Raw genomic sequence first — 14,429 nt, forward strand, 5'->3', positions numbered from 1 at the left:
AAAGAAGAATGGGAAGTTAGTTGGACTTTGGTTCCGGACCGGATCAGGGTTCTAAATGAAGGCCGTGATTCTCGCCGCCGGGTTCGGAACCAGACTGCAGAGGGACGTCTCCTCTGATGCCAGCGGCAGGTTCGGCCACCTGATCGGGGTTCCGAAGCCGCTGCTGCCGGTGGCTCAGTGTCCGCTAATCAGCTACTGGATCCGGGCTCTGAGGCGCTCCGGAACCGCGGACGGGATCTATGTGGTGGTAGGAAGTTCTTCCCATCAGAAACGGAACCAGAACCTGTTCATACAGCCGGGCCGAACCGGACCGGACCTGCTGTTAGGGCGGTGGTTTCTGTAGCATTAAAAGCACATTATGCGAAATATCATTAAATTTTTAAGGTTTACATCATAATCTGGTTTAATGTAATTTATGTTATAATTCTGAGGGATTAAAGAGGATTAAAGAAAGCAGCTGAATAGGAAAAATATAATATAAACGCCGGGAAAATACCGGGAAGCGGTATGGATGAAAGAAACCAGTGCTTGACTGAGCATCATGGACAGCTGTGACGCTGCAGCAACAAGCAGGCTCACTGCAGCCACTGAGAAGATGGGAGGATTAAAGTACAAAGAAAAAACTCAGCGAGCCGTTCAATGTTTTCACTCCATTTTGCACAGAGGCTTTTTTAATGTATTGATGATAGCAAAGTTAAATATTGTTCCAAATAATAAAAAAGAAATTTGTTTAAAATAACACAGACAGCAAAGAATCCTCTTCTGATCTACAGTATAGAACTATGAAAAAAATAGTTACATAAAAGTTTTCCACTGTGGAGATGGTGTAGTTTGTTTTGTTGCAACCTTAAGTGTGAAATAAACTTCAGTGGAGTTTGAAAACAAAATATGTGTATAAGTTTATTATATCTGGTTGAACGATGTGTGTGCCCAGTTGATTTTTTTTTTTTTTTTTTTTTTTTTGGGGGGGGAGGGCGTGGATCGTAATCCAAAGGGGGGCCCAGAAGAAAATCTTTGGGAACCACTGCACTAATGAATGCATTAATCGGTGCATTACGGTGTGACACCTCATTAATGAGGAACCTCTGAACGTTTATTTATAGTTTATAGTTCTGATGAATAGAGATCATATCTGGCTTCTCTTCATCGGCTTCCTGTTTAACCCAGAATAGAATAGAATAGAATAAAGCCTCATCAATGAGGCACCTTAGAGTCTGCAGCAGCCATGGAACGAGTCCTAACTAGTCTTCATCATAAATTCATGCTCTTCTGTCCGTTCAGAGTTAACCCATCATTTAGCGTGACGCTAACTTCTCTGGGTTTCCAACCAATGACAGGCAGACATTGGTCTGACACGTCATCAGTCTCAGCCAATCATCTGATGCTTTTTTCTACCTTCTGTGATTGGATGTTGGGCTGCAGCCTAACCCTAACCCTGCCCCCCCAGGAGGACCCACCTGGACGCCCTACCTGCTGTTAGCAGAACTAATGTTTAGGTTCTGGTCGGGTTCTGATTGGACCTGAATGTTGGAGTTCTGTTGATGTTTCTACTGATCAGAACCTGCTCCTCTCCTCAGACCAACGCTCTGCACCACGCTGCCTTCCAACAATGGGCCGAAGAGTTTCCAGACGTCCAAGTCCTGTGTGACCAGACCAGAACCAATGAGGTAAATAGATGTTGGACCCGGTCTGTTCCAGAACCTCTGGTTCCGTCTAAACGCCGCTGTATTCCCAGGAGCGTCTGGGCGCCGTGGCCTGCCTGCAGCTGGCTGTCAGACACTTCCACATCCGGGACCGAGTCATGGTTATCGGGGGGTGAGTTCTGCTGGAAACATGCTTCATCAAATAGGGTTCGTTTGGGTCTCAGCCTCGGTTCTGACCCGTTTCTGCAGTGACACACTCTTCAGGGAGGACTTCAGTCTGCGGGCGGTGGAGCAGAGAGTCTGTGAGCTGCAGGCGGAGAGCGAGGACAGCTGCCTGGTCCTTTCCTATCGGTGCCGAGACCAAGGTGAGTCCATCGCTCCGAGTCCCTCTGGGGTTCTGGTTCTGTTCTATCGGTGTCCATCGCTCCGAGTCCCTCTGGGGTTCTGGTTCTGTTCTATCGGTGTCCATCGCTCCGAGTCCCTCTGGGGTTCTGGTTCTGTTCTATCGGTGTCCATCGCTCCGAGTCCCTCTGGGGTTCTGGTTCTGTTCTATCGGTGTCCATCGCTCCGAGTCCCTCTGGGGTTCTGGTTCTGTTCTATCGGTGTCCATCGCTCCGAGTCCCTCTGGGGTTCTGGTTCTGTTCTATCGGTGTCCATCGCTCCGAGTCCCTCTGGGGTTCTGGTTCTGTTCTATCGGTGTCCATCGCTCCGAGTCCCTCTGCGTCCACAGCTGATGGGGTTCTGGTTCTGCAGAGACCCAGAAGTACGGGATCCTGGAAGTGGAGGAGAACCTCCGCGTTCGCTGTATGAAGGAGAAGCCGCAGCCCTCAGAGACAGAGTCCAGGAGAGCGGTGAGTATGTGGTTCTGACCCGGTTGTGGTCCGGTTGGTTCCGGCCCAGCAGCAGCTAATGGTGTGGTTCTGTCTTGCAGTGTCCCTGTTTCTACGTGTTCTCCAGTAGCAGCCTTCCTCTGCTCCACGCCTTCCTGGAGGAGAAGAAGGTGAGAAAAACCCAACAGAACCTTTAGACCCGACAGGTTCTGGTTCTGAACAGTTTCCTTTCATCCGTAGGACGCTCCGATCGAGGCCAGAGACGCTCCGGGAAACTTTGTCTCCTGGCTCATTCCCAGGTAGCAGAGGAAAGGTTCTGGTCCAGATCCGGCTGCTGTGGTTCTGAATCTGACTTTTCTGGTTCCAGGAAACTGGTCCATGTTCTGGAGGTATCGGGTCGCTTTGACGTGGGGAACCTGCCGTCCTACCTGGAATGTGACCGCTACTTCAGGGAGGAGCTCCAGGAGGTCCAGTCCTACATGGTGTAGGAGAACCGGACCAGAACCTTCTGCAATAAAATGATCCAGAACCTTCTGCAATAAAATGATCCAGAACCTTCTGCAATAAAATGATCCAGAACCTTCTGCAATAAAATGATCCAGAACCTTCTGCAATAAAATGATCCAGAACCTTCTGCAATAAAATGATCCAGAACCTTCTGTAATAAAATGATCCAGAACCTTCTGTAATAAAATGATCCAGAACCTTCTGCAATAAAATGATCCAGAACCTTCTGTAATAAAATGATCCAGAACCTTCTGTAATAAAATGATCCAGAACCTTCTGCAATAAAATGATCCAGAACCTTCTGCAATAAAATGATCCAGAACCTTCTGTAATAAAATGATCCAGAACCTTCTGTAATAAAATGATCCAGAACCTTCTGCAATAAAATGATCCAGAACCTTCTGTAATAAAATGATCCAGAACCTTCTGTAATAAAATGATCCAGAACCTTCTGCAATAAAATGATCCAGAACTTTCTGTAATTCTATTCAGTTTATTAATTCCCATCGTGTCATCTCAGGTCACTTTATAGATCCAGATCATCCAGTCAGATTGATTCAAAGTTTTCTATCTAAGGAAAACCATCTGATTGCATCGACTCATTGACTCTTCAGCAATCCCTCACACTAAGCATGCTTGTAGCGACAGTGGAGAGGAAAAACTCCCTTTGAACAGGAAGAAACCTCCAGCAGAACCAGGCTCAGTGTGAGCGGCCATCTGCTGAGGCCCACTGGGGTTCAAGGAGACAGAAGCAGACATAGAAAAAGAAGCATAGATACAAAAGGCAACTGTCAACCAGCTCCACAGGCGGCCCCGTCCAGGAAACACACAGCCAGGCAGACGAGCTCTGAGCCAGCTCCCATGTCAGAGGATGAAGAGAACACATCCAGTTAGTCACAGTCAGAGAAACAGGACTACACTGGAAAACAGGCCAAGCTCCAACATCTAGAAACAAAGGTGTTGATGGCAGCAGCACAGCTGATATTTCTCTCCAGGATGGAGTCACAGCCAAACAGGAACAGACCAGATGAAGCTACTATGAGAAAAAGCAGAGAGAGCAGAACGTTAGAGATTGAACTAACAGATTCTGCAGAGTGGGAGAATAGAGATAGAATGAAGCAGAATGATGAAAAAGGGGTCCCGATGTCCTCCAGCAGTCTAAGCCTATAGCAGCAGAACTATAGAGATAGAATGAAGCAGAATGATGGAAAAGGGGTCCCTATGTCCTCCAGCAGTCTAAGCCTATAGCAGCAGAACTATAGAGATAGAATGAAGCAGAATGATGAAAAAGGGGTCCCTATGTCCTCCAGCAGTCTAAGCCTATAGCAGCAGAACTATAGAGATAGATCAGGATAACCTGAGCCACTCTAACTAGAAGCTTTATCAGAAAGGAAAGTTTTAAGCCTAGCCTTAAAAGTAGACAGGGTGTCTGCCTCACGGACTAAAACTGGTAGTTGGTTCCACAGGAGAGGAGCCTGATAACTAAAAGATCTGCCTCCCATTCTACTTTTAGAAGTTCTAGGAACCACTAGTAAACCTGCAGATCTAGAGCGAAGTGCTCTGTTAGGAACATAAGGACATTTTCATCTTCAATCTGGCTGAGGAAGATCTATCATTAACGTGAACAAACTGAATTCGATCAGATAGATCAGATTTAAACCAGTCTAGAGCTGTTCCTTTAATTCCAACAAAATATTCAAGTCTTTCTAAAAGAATATTCTGATCAACTGGATCAAATGCAGCACTGAGATCCAACAGGACGAGCACAGATACAAGTCCATTATCTGAGGCCATGAGAATATCATTAGTGACTTTCACCAGAGCTGTTTCAGTGCTATGATGAGCTCTAAAGCCAGACTGAAACTCTTCAAAAAGTTCATTATGGTGGAAGTGATCGCACACTTGTTTGGCAACTACTTTCTCAAGGATTCTAGATCAGAAAGGAAGATTGGATATAGATCTGGCATGTAGAAGCATTTTCTCTCATGTTTCATAGCATTTAGCTTCAGAGTGTGAAGCTCTGCATTAAACCAGTGAACCAGCTTTCTAGTTTTAAAGTTTAAACATTTGGTCCATCACCGTCAGGGTTTGATGAGGTTTGACGACCCAAATGCAGAGAGGCTGAGGAGATTTCTTAGAGTTTAATGTAGTGAAACAGGAATCCAAAAATCCAACTAATAATGAAAAGCAAAGCAGAACTATGGAGAAATGTGGAAACCAAACATGAGGAGCCGGGGAGAGACGAGGAAGACAACAGCAACGACTAGGAACCAACAACAGCAGAGGGAGAGTATAAACAGCTGACTGAGACGAAGGCAGCGCTAACGAGCTGATAAGGAGCAGGTGTGGGAGGAGACAACGAGGGAGCCAAGGGGAAAGGAACACGAGACGGCAACAGAGGAAAACAACAGAAAAACCTGAGAATATAAATCTAGAAACTACAACAAAATAGGAATTAAACCAATAAAAGTAGAAAACAAGGAGCAAAGTAAAGAACAGAACCAGGACCGTGACGCCCGCACATTCAGACAAACTGGTTTTATTTCCATTCCATCAAAAAAATCACAATCTTCTGCATTTATCCGAACCCTTCTCAGTGGTGTCCTCCATCTTTGCGACCCGTGACCCAAACTGCATGGCTCTCTTGGGGAGGACGGCCGCCGGGCCGAGGCCGATCCGCCGCGCCGCCAGCCTGAGGAGGAGCTTCTCCCCGACGCCGCGGGGCAGCCGGAGGTCGGCCTTCTGCCAGATGGGGAGGGAGTTCAGGAGGCTCACCACATCCTCGTCCAGGTAGGGGAACCTGAGGACCACACAGGACTCCGGTTAACGACCCGCGGCTCCCATCAGAGCCAGATCAGCCAATCAGAGTCCAGTCCAGATCCTTTGCTTGGTTGCTGTCCACCAAGAAGCTTCTGTTCGTTTAACCAGATTCAGAACGTCTGCAGCCGAAGCTTCAGCTGAAGCGCTGCAATAAATCTACAAACTGTTCCAACATTTTAATCTAAAAAAAACCCAAACCAAGAAAACGCGAATTTTCTTTGACCGGAGAGAAAGCAGATTAACCGCAGAGAACCAGGCAGTGACGTCAGCATGCCTACGGCGTGAGGTTAGAAGCCCTACGGCGAGACATCAGAAGCCCTACAGCGTGAGGTTAGAAGCCCTACGGCGTGAGGTTAGAAGCCCTACAGCGTGAGGTTAGAAGCCCTACGGCGTGAGGTTAGAAGCCCTACGGCGTGAGGTTAGAAGCCCTACGGCGAGACATCAGAAGCCCTACAGCGTGAGGTTAGAAGCCCTACAGCGTGAGGTTAGAAGCCCTACAGCGTGAGGTTAGAAGCCCTACAGCGTGAGGTTAGAAGCCCTACAGCGTGAGGTTAGAAGCCCTACGGCGAGACATCAGAAGCCCTACGGCGTGATGTTAGAAGCCCTACGGCGTGAGGTTAGAAGCCCTACGGCGTGAGGTTAGAAGCCCTACGGCGAGACATCAGAAGCCCTACGGCGTGATGTTAGAAGCCCTACAGCGTGAGGTTAGAAGCCCTACAGCGTGAGGTTAGAAGCCCTACAGCGTGAGGTTAGAAGCCCTACAGCGTGAGGTTAGAAGCCCTACAGCGTGAGGTTAGAAGCCCTACGGCGAGACATCAGAAGCCCTACGGCGTGATGTTAGAAGCCCTACGGCGTGAGGTTAGAAGCCCTACGGCGTGAGGTTAGAAGCCCTACGGCGAGACATCAGAAGCCCTACAGCGTGAGGTTAGAAGCCCTACGGCGTGAGGTTAGAAGCCCTACAGCGTGAGGTTAGAAGCCCTACGGCGTGAGGTTAGAAGCCCTACGGCGTGAGGTTAGAAGCCCTACGGCGAGACATCAGAAGCCCTACAGCGTGAGGTTAGAAGCCCTACAGCGTGAGGTTAGAAGCCCTACAGCGTGAGGTTAGAAGCCCTACAGCGTGAGGTTAGAAGCCCTACGGCGAGACATCAGAAGCCCTACGGCGTGATGTCAGAAGCCCTACGGCGAGACATCAGAAGCCCTACGGCGTGATGCCAGAATCCCTACGGCGTGACGTCAGAAGCCCTACGGCGTGATGCCAGAATCCCTACGGCGTGACGTTAGAAACCCTATGGCGTGACGTCAGAAGCCCTACGGCGTGACGTCAGAAGCCCTACGGCGTGATGCCAGAATCCCTACGGCGTGACGTCAGAAGCCCTACGGCGTGAGGTTAGAAGCCCTACGCCGTGAGGTTAGAAGCCCTACGGCGAGACATCAGAAGCCCTACAGCGTGAGGTTAGAAGCCCTACAGCGTGAGGTTAGAAGCCCTACAGCGTGAGGTTAGAAGCCCTACAGCGTGAGGTTAGAAGCCCTACGGCGAGACATCAGAAGCCCTACGGCGTGATGTCAGAAGCCCTACGGCGAGACATCAGAAGCCCTACGGCGTGATGCCAGAATCCCTACGGCGTGACGTCAGAAGCCCTACGGCGTGATGCCAGAATCCCTACGGCGTGACGTTAGAAACCCTATGGCGTGACGTCAGAAGCCCTACGGCGTGACGTCAGAAGCCCTACGGCGTGATGCCAGAATCCCTACGGCGTGACGTCAGAAGCCCTACGGCGTGAGGTTAGAAGCCCTACGCCGTGAGGTTAGAAACCCTATGGCGTGACGTCGGAAGCCCTACGGCGTGACATCAGAAGCCCTACGGCGAGACGTCAGAAGCCCTACGGCGAGACGTCGGAAGCCCTACGGCGTGACGTCGGAAGCCCTACGGCGTGACGTCGGAAGCCCTACGGCGTGACGTCAGAAGCCCTACGGCGTGACGCCAGAAGCCCTACGGCGTGACGTCAGAAGCCCTACGGCGTGACGTCAGAAGCCCTACGGCGTGACGTCAGAAGCCCTACGGCGTGACGTCAGAAGCTCTACGGCGTGACGTCAGAAGCTCTACGGCGTGATGCCAGAAGCCCTACGGCGTGACGTCAGAAGCCCTACGGCGTGACGTCAGAAGCCCTACGGCGTGATGTCAGAAGCCCTACGGCGTGACGTCAGAAGCCCTACGTCGTGAGGTTAGAAGCCCTACGTCGTGAGGTTAGAAGCCCTACGGCGTGACGTCAGAAGCCCTACGGCGTGATGCCGGAAGCCCTACGGCGTGACGTCGGAAGCCCTACGGCGTGAAGTTAGAAGCCCTACGGCGTGAGGTTAGAAGCCCTGCGGCGTGAAGTTAGAAGCCCTACGGCGTGAGGTTAGAAGCCCTGCGGCGTGAAGTTAGAAGCCCTACGGCGTGAGGTTAGAAGCCCTACGGCGTGAAGTTAGAAGCCCTACGGCGTGAGGTTAGAAGCACTACGGCGTGAAGTTAGAAGCCCTACGGCGTGAGGTTAGAAGCTCTACGGCGTGAAGTTAGAAGCCCTACGGCGTGAGGTTAGAAGCTCTACGGCGTGAAGTTAGAAGCCCTACGGCGTGAGGTTAGAAGCTCTACGGCGTGAAGTTAGAAGCCCTACGGCGTGAAGTTAGAAGCCCTACGGCGTGAAGTTAGAAGCCCTACGGCGTGAGGTTAGAAGCCCTACGGCGTGATGTCGGAACCCCTACGGCGTGATGCCGGTGCGTGATGCGAGGTGTAGGGATTGACCCAGAGGTGGAGGGATTGATGTCGAGGTGGAGGGATGGACAGCGAGGTGGAGGGATTGATGATTAGGTGGAGGGATTGACGCCGAGCCGAAGTGCAGGGATTGACGCCCAGGTGAGGGATTGATGCCCAGGTGGAGGGACTGACACGGATGTGGAGGTATTGAAAATTACGTGAAGGGATTGAGGGCGAGGTGGAGGGATAACGCCGACATGGAGGGATTTACAATTAGGTGGAGGGATTAAAGTCGAGGTGGAGGGATTTACAATTAGGTGGAGGGATTAAAGTCGAGGTGGAGGGATTGATGTCGAGTTGAAGGGATTGACGCAGAGGCAGAGGGATTGACCGTGAGGGGGAAGATTACAGTGAAATGGAGGGATTCCAGCCCAGATTGAGGGATTAATGATTACCTAAAGATGTAAATTAATGAAATGGGATTAAAAGGTGGACTAGAAATCCAAAGAGGTCCAGAGATTCACCAGACGGTTCTGGGAAAGGCGGTTCTGGGAAAGGCGGTTCTGGGAAAGGCGGTCCTGGAGGAACCCGTACCTGGCCTCCTTGCTGTGGTCCGTGATCACTCGGTCGTCTCGGCCCAAGTTCCTGGAGGAGATCCTGGCCAGCTCCATGGACAGTTCCTGGAGGAGTCCCTGGTGTCCAGATGTCTGGAAGCGGACTCTGTGACGGGAGTAACCTGCCAGCTGCTCATCGGCCCCGATCCCAGACAGGAGGACCTGCAGGGGCCAGAAACCACCATCAGGGTCAGAACAGCAGCCTCAGTCATTAGAACTGGTCCTCTGCTCACATCACCGTCATTTAAAGCATTTCCTCAACCCATGTCTGTTCATTCAATTCTATTCTATTCAGTTTATTTCTATAGCTCCAATTCACATCATGTCATCTTTATAGATCCAGAACAACCAGATCATCCAGTCAGATTGGTTCAAAGTTTTCTATCTAAGGAAAACCAGCTGATTGCATCGACTCTTTGACTCTTCAGCAATCCCTCACACTAAGCATGCTTGTAGCGACAGTGGAGAGGAAAAACTCCCTTTGAACAGGAAGAAACCTCCAGCAGAACCAGGCTCAGTGTGAGCGGCCATCTGCTGAGGCCCACTGGGGTTCAAGGAGACAGAAGCAGACATAGAAAAAGAAGCATAGATACAAAAGGCAACCAGCTCCACAGGCGGCCCCGTCCAGGAAACACACAGCCAGGCAGACGAGCTCCGAGCCAGCTCCCATGTCAGAGGATGAAGAGAGCACATCCAGTTAGTCACAGTCAGAGAAACAGGACTACACTGGAAAACAGGCCAAGCTCCAACATCTAGAAACAAAGGTGTTGATGGCAGCAGCACAGCTGATATTTCTCTCCAGGATGGAGTCACAGCCAAACAGGAACAGACCAGATGAAGCTACTATGAGAAAAAGCAGAGAGAGCAGAACGTTAGAGATTGAACTAACAGATTCTGCAGAGTGGGAGAATAGAGATAGAATGAAGCAGAATGATGAAAAAGGGGTCCCTATGTCCTCCAGCAGTCTAAGCCTATAGCAGCAGAACTATAGAGATAGATCAGGATAACCTGAGCCACTCTAACTAGAAGCTTTATCAAAAAGGAAAGTTTTAAGCCTAGCCTTAAAAGTAGACAGGGTGTCTGCCTCACGGACTAAAACTGGTAGTTGGTTCCACAGGAGAGGAGCCTGAGAACTAAAAGATCTGCCTCCCATTCTACTTTTAGAAGTTCTAGGAACCACTAGTAAACCTGCAGATTGAGAGCGAAGTGCTCTGTTAGGAACATAAGGAACAATCAGATCTCTGATATCAGATGGAGCTTGGCCATTTAAGGCTTTATATGTGAGAAGGAGGATTTTAAATTCTATTCTGGATTTAACAGGAAGCCAATGAAGAGAAGCCAGGATAGGAGAGATATGATCTCTCTTTTTCATTTTCATTAGAACTCTGGCTGAGGAATATCTATCATTAACATGAACAAACTGAAATCGATCAGATAGATCAGATTTAAACCAGTCTAGAGCTGTTCCTTTAATTCCAACAAAATATTCAAGTCTTACCAAAATAATATTATCACCATGGTAACATCCTATGTCGGGTCAGCAGCAGCTTAAATCAGCAGTTTTCTGTCATAGTTTTAATTCATTAAAAATGAAATCAGTCAGTAGATCCAATCAAAGAACAAGTTTATGCAGCTGAATAAAGAATTAATCCACACAGAATTAAACATTTATATATTTATAAAGCGCATCTAGATGTCTTTTATATTGTTTCTGGGTGCGACTGTTAGCAGCGTTAGTAGCATGATTAGCAGCGTTAGCAGCGTTAGTAGCATGATTAGCAGCGTTAGCAGCGTTAGCTTTAACACAGATGAATATTAGAGAGGACATTGACGATTGATAACAGCCTGTTGTCATGGTGACTGGTGGAATCAGGTCTCCCCTGACGATGGCTTTCATTGCTCTTGTGAACGTATGAAATATTTAGAGTTGATTGAACTAAATAAAAGCAGCTTTGATCAAACTGGAAGCTCAGAGTTTCCTCCATCCTCAGGTTAAATTCACCATCAATTCTGTCTAAAATGTTCATCACATCAAACACATTGAAACTGGACAGATTTATGTTATTTGCTGAGATTCTTTGCAAAACTGGCCGAGAAAATAATAAAAATAAATATAATAAATCTAAATATGTTCATATTTCCTTAAAATGTAGAATTCAAAGAGACCAGGTCCCTGTTCCTCTCATCACAGTCATTAGAATCAGTTCTGATGGACAGATGGACTGAGAGACAGAAGGACAGACGGTAGGACAGACAGACGGATGGACAGAAGGACAGATGGACGGACAGACAGAAGGACAGACGGTAGGACAGACAGACGGATGGACAGAAGGACAGACAGAAGGACAGACGGTAGGACAGACAGACGGATGGACAGAAGGACAGGGGGACAGAAGGACAGATGGACTAAGAGACAGAAGGACAGACGGTAGGAAAGACAGAAGGACAGACGGACGGACAGAAGGACAGGGGGACAGATGGACGGACAGACAAAAGGACAGACGGTAGGACAGACAGACGGATGGACAGAAGGACAGACGGTAGGACAGAAGGACGGATGGACAGAAGGACAGGGGGACAGAAGGACGGACGGACAGAAGGACAGGGGGACAGAAGGACGGACGGACAGAGCAGCATCAGTGACCTTCAGCCGCCTTCATTCCTGCTGACGTTTGATCAGGAAGTGAATTCTGGGATCTTCTAACATAGATCCGCTCTACAATCGCCGACTGTCTGAACTTCTGCTAATAACCGACTAAAACCATCGTTTCTATCAGAACCTGCAGAACTTTTCCCTCCTGGAACCTTAAATAAAGAAGAAAATCTGTATGAGCCTGGAAACCCCTGGAAACCCCTGGAAACCCCTGGAAACCCCTGGAAACCCCTGGAAACCCCTGGAAACCCCTGGAAACCCCTGGGACCCCTGATCACTGCTTTCAAACATGGAAGCAGCTCCTGAGCGACTGTTTCCCTGCAGGCGGCTGGAATGATCGATCACTGAAGTAATTAGTAACTAATTTATAACCATTAATCATTAATTAGAGTAAAGATGACAGAAAAACAAAATTAGTCAAATAAAAATATTTGCATTGAAGATTCCAAAAAGTTAAAAAACTAAATCAATGGAAACTTTTGTCTTTCAGATGAAATCATCCGTGAATCTGCTCCACCTGCTCACCTTAGCGGAGGAGGTGAAGGCCCTCGGAGCGCCGTCCTCCAGGACCAGCCCCGCCCCCCTGGCGGCGAACCACACGGCGCAGCCGATGCTGTCGTCCAGCACCGTGTCCAAAGGGTGCAGCAGGTGACGGATCCGCCGGCGCCGCGCTTCCTGCAGCTCCTCCGGCGTCACATTGATCTCCACAAAGTTCCACTTCCTGTCTGGGCTGAGGCTCCGCAGCTCCTCCAGACCCGCCCTTCCTGTGAGTCTGTCAGGAGCGTCGAACGGGTCTGACGTCCGCGCGCCGGCCGCCTGCTGGAGCTTCTTCTTCTGTGGTTTTGGGTCCCGGCGCTGGAAGGCCACGTTGAGCAGATCGATGGGCTGATGGGCCGGAACGTGGCGGTCCGCCAAGGCGGCCAGGATCATGGAATCCACGCCTCCGGAGAAGAGGACGGCCACGGAGGCGGAACCGCCCGGTCTGGGCGGCGCCACCTGGACCCGTCTCCTCACAGCCTCGCTCAGAACGTGGATCAGACGCTCCGCCTCATCGCGCCGCCACTCCGCCTCAGCCAGCAGATCCTCCCAGGCTGAGAGGCGGGATTCTGGAGGTGGTTCCGTGCGACCCGAGGGGGGAGGGAGGGATAGATTTAAAGGAGCGACCGGCGAGGGGAGGAGCAGGCCGTCCCTGTTCAGAACCACCTGGCAGTCGCTGGGAGAGGATCCGGGCTCGGCGGCGGCGGCGCCGTCCCAGGGAAACGCCTCCACTGAGAGGGAACCGGTCCGTCCGAACTCCTCCAGATCCACCCGGAACACTCCGGCTGCCGGGACTTCCCTCCAGTCCCCGTCCAACCCGGTGGGCCGAGCCGCCACCGAGCTCAGAACCAGCGCCCCGGAAGTGCTTCTCCACAGCAAGCTGCGCCGACCCAGGAAGTCTCTGCCGAACCACAGGAAGTTCTGCTCCCTCTGGTGGTAGACGAAGGCCCACGGCCCGCGGACCTCGGCCAGAACCGACAGGACCTCTGCAGCGGTTCTACAGGACTCCAGCCTCCCAGAAACGGCGGCAGTGTCGTTCTCCTCAGGCTCCGCCTCCAGGCCTGCGAACACCTCCCCGTTCCACAGCAGGACGTTCCCGGCACCGTCCCGCAGCGGCTGAGGGGTCAGGAGGCCCCTCATGTGGAGAACGTGGGCCGAGAAGAAGCAGCGGTACCCCGGGTCGGACCCGCAGACCGTCAGGTCCTGACTAGAGTCCGGCCCTCTGCTCCGCAGGAAGTCCCGCAACTCGGCGTCCTCCTGGATCCGGGTCGCCGGTGGGCTCAGCGCACAGAAGATGCCGCACATGGCCGCCTCCGCCTCACAGGTCCTGCAGCTCCTTCTTTAAGCGGTCCAGGTCCTCTGCAGACAGAAGGTCCGGTCGGGTCAGAACCACCACACGAAAACCGCTTTCTGCTCAATGAACTGGTCTCACTCACTTTTACAGGAACTCAGGGTCCGATTCCGGTCGGCCACGAAGAAGATGCTGCTGCTCCACTGCTGGACGTAGACTTTCTGCAGGAGACGGGGAGAGAGGAGCCATAAGAGAACCTGGAGGACCTGGGGGACCTGGAGGACCATGAGGATCAGGAGGACCAGGAGGACCTGGGGAACCTGGAGGACCAGGAGGACCTGGAGGACCATGAGGATCAGGAGGACCAGGAGGACCTGGGGAACCTGGAGGACCAGGAGGACCTGGAGGACCATGAGGATCAGGAGGACCTGGGGAACCTGGAGGACCAGGAGGACCTGGAGGACCATGAGGACCATGAGGATCAGGAGGACCAGGAGGATCAGGAGGACCAGGAGGACCTGGGGAACCTGGAGGACCTGGAGGACCAGGAGGATCAGGAGGATCAGGAGGACCAGGAGGACCTGGGGAACCTGGAGGATCAGGAGGACCTGGGGAACCTGGAGGACCAGGAGGACCAAAGAGACCTAGAGGACATGAAGGACTGGGACAAACCAGTGGGACCAATAGAACCAGTGGGACCAATAGAACCAGTGCAGTTCATTAATGAACCAGACCACAGTCTGATAGAGACACAGAAAGAGAAAACACTAAATAGATCCGTCAGTCTATCAGATAGATCC

The 14,429-nt window shown here is 51.0% G+C and overlaps 2 protein-coding genes across 2 annotated transcripts; one reads left to right on the forward strand and one right to left on the reverse strand.

Annotated features, from left to right (window-relative positions):
* The first annotated feature begins 6 nt into the window (after positions 1-6).
* On the forward strand, positions 7-3,462 carry zgc:136439 (uncharacterized protein LOC678627 homolog). The gene is made up of 8 exons (XM_038299465.1): positions 7-247; positions 1,578-1,667; positions 1,736-1,815; positions 1,893-2,008; positions 2,397-2,494; positions 2,575-2,643; positions 2,714-2,772; positions 2,841-3,462. Exons 1-8 carry the CDS (start codon positions 56-58, stop codon positions 2,959-2,961), a joined length of 825 nt encoding a protein of 274 aa, XP_038155393.1. The 5' UTR covers positions 7-55; the 3' UTR covers positions 2,962-3,462.
* A 2,041-nt stretch (positions 3,463-5,503) lies between these two features.
* Positions 5,504-13,856, reverse strand: asnsd1 (asparagine synthetase domain containing 1). Its single transcript, XM_038299454.1, has 4 exons — positions 13,775-13,856; positions 12,327-13,697; positions 9,129-9,310; positions 5,504-5,780 (listed from the first exon to the last, which is right to left on the reverse strand). Exons 2-4 carry the CDS (start codon positions 13,641-13,643, stop codon positions 5,543-5,545), a joined length of 1,737 nt encoding a protein of 578 aa, XP_038155382.1. The 5' UTR covers positions 13,644-13,697; positions 13,775-13,856; the 3' UTR covers positions 5,504-5,542.
* Between the last annotated feature and the right edge of the window lie 573 nt (positions 13,857-14,429).

The sequence above is a fragment of the Cyprinodon tularosa genome, unplaced genomic scaffold (genome assembly GCF_016077235.1).
Source record: "Cyprinodon tularosa strain WSP-4 unplaced genomic scaffold, ASM1607723v1 ctg1119, whole genome shotgun sequence".
NCBI lineage: Eukaryota > Metazoa > Chordata > Actinopteri > Cyprinodontiformes > Cyprinodontidae > Cyprinodon > Cyprinodon tularosa.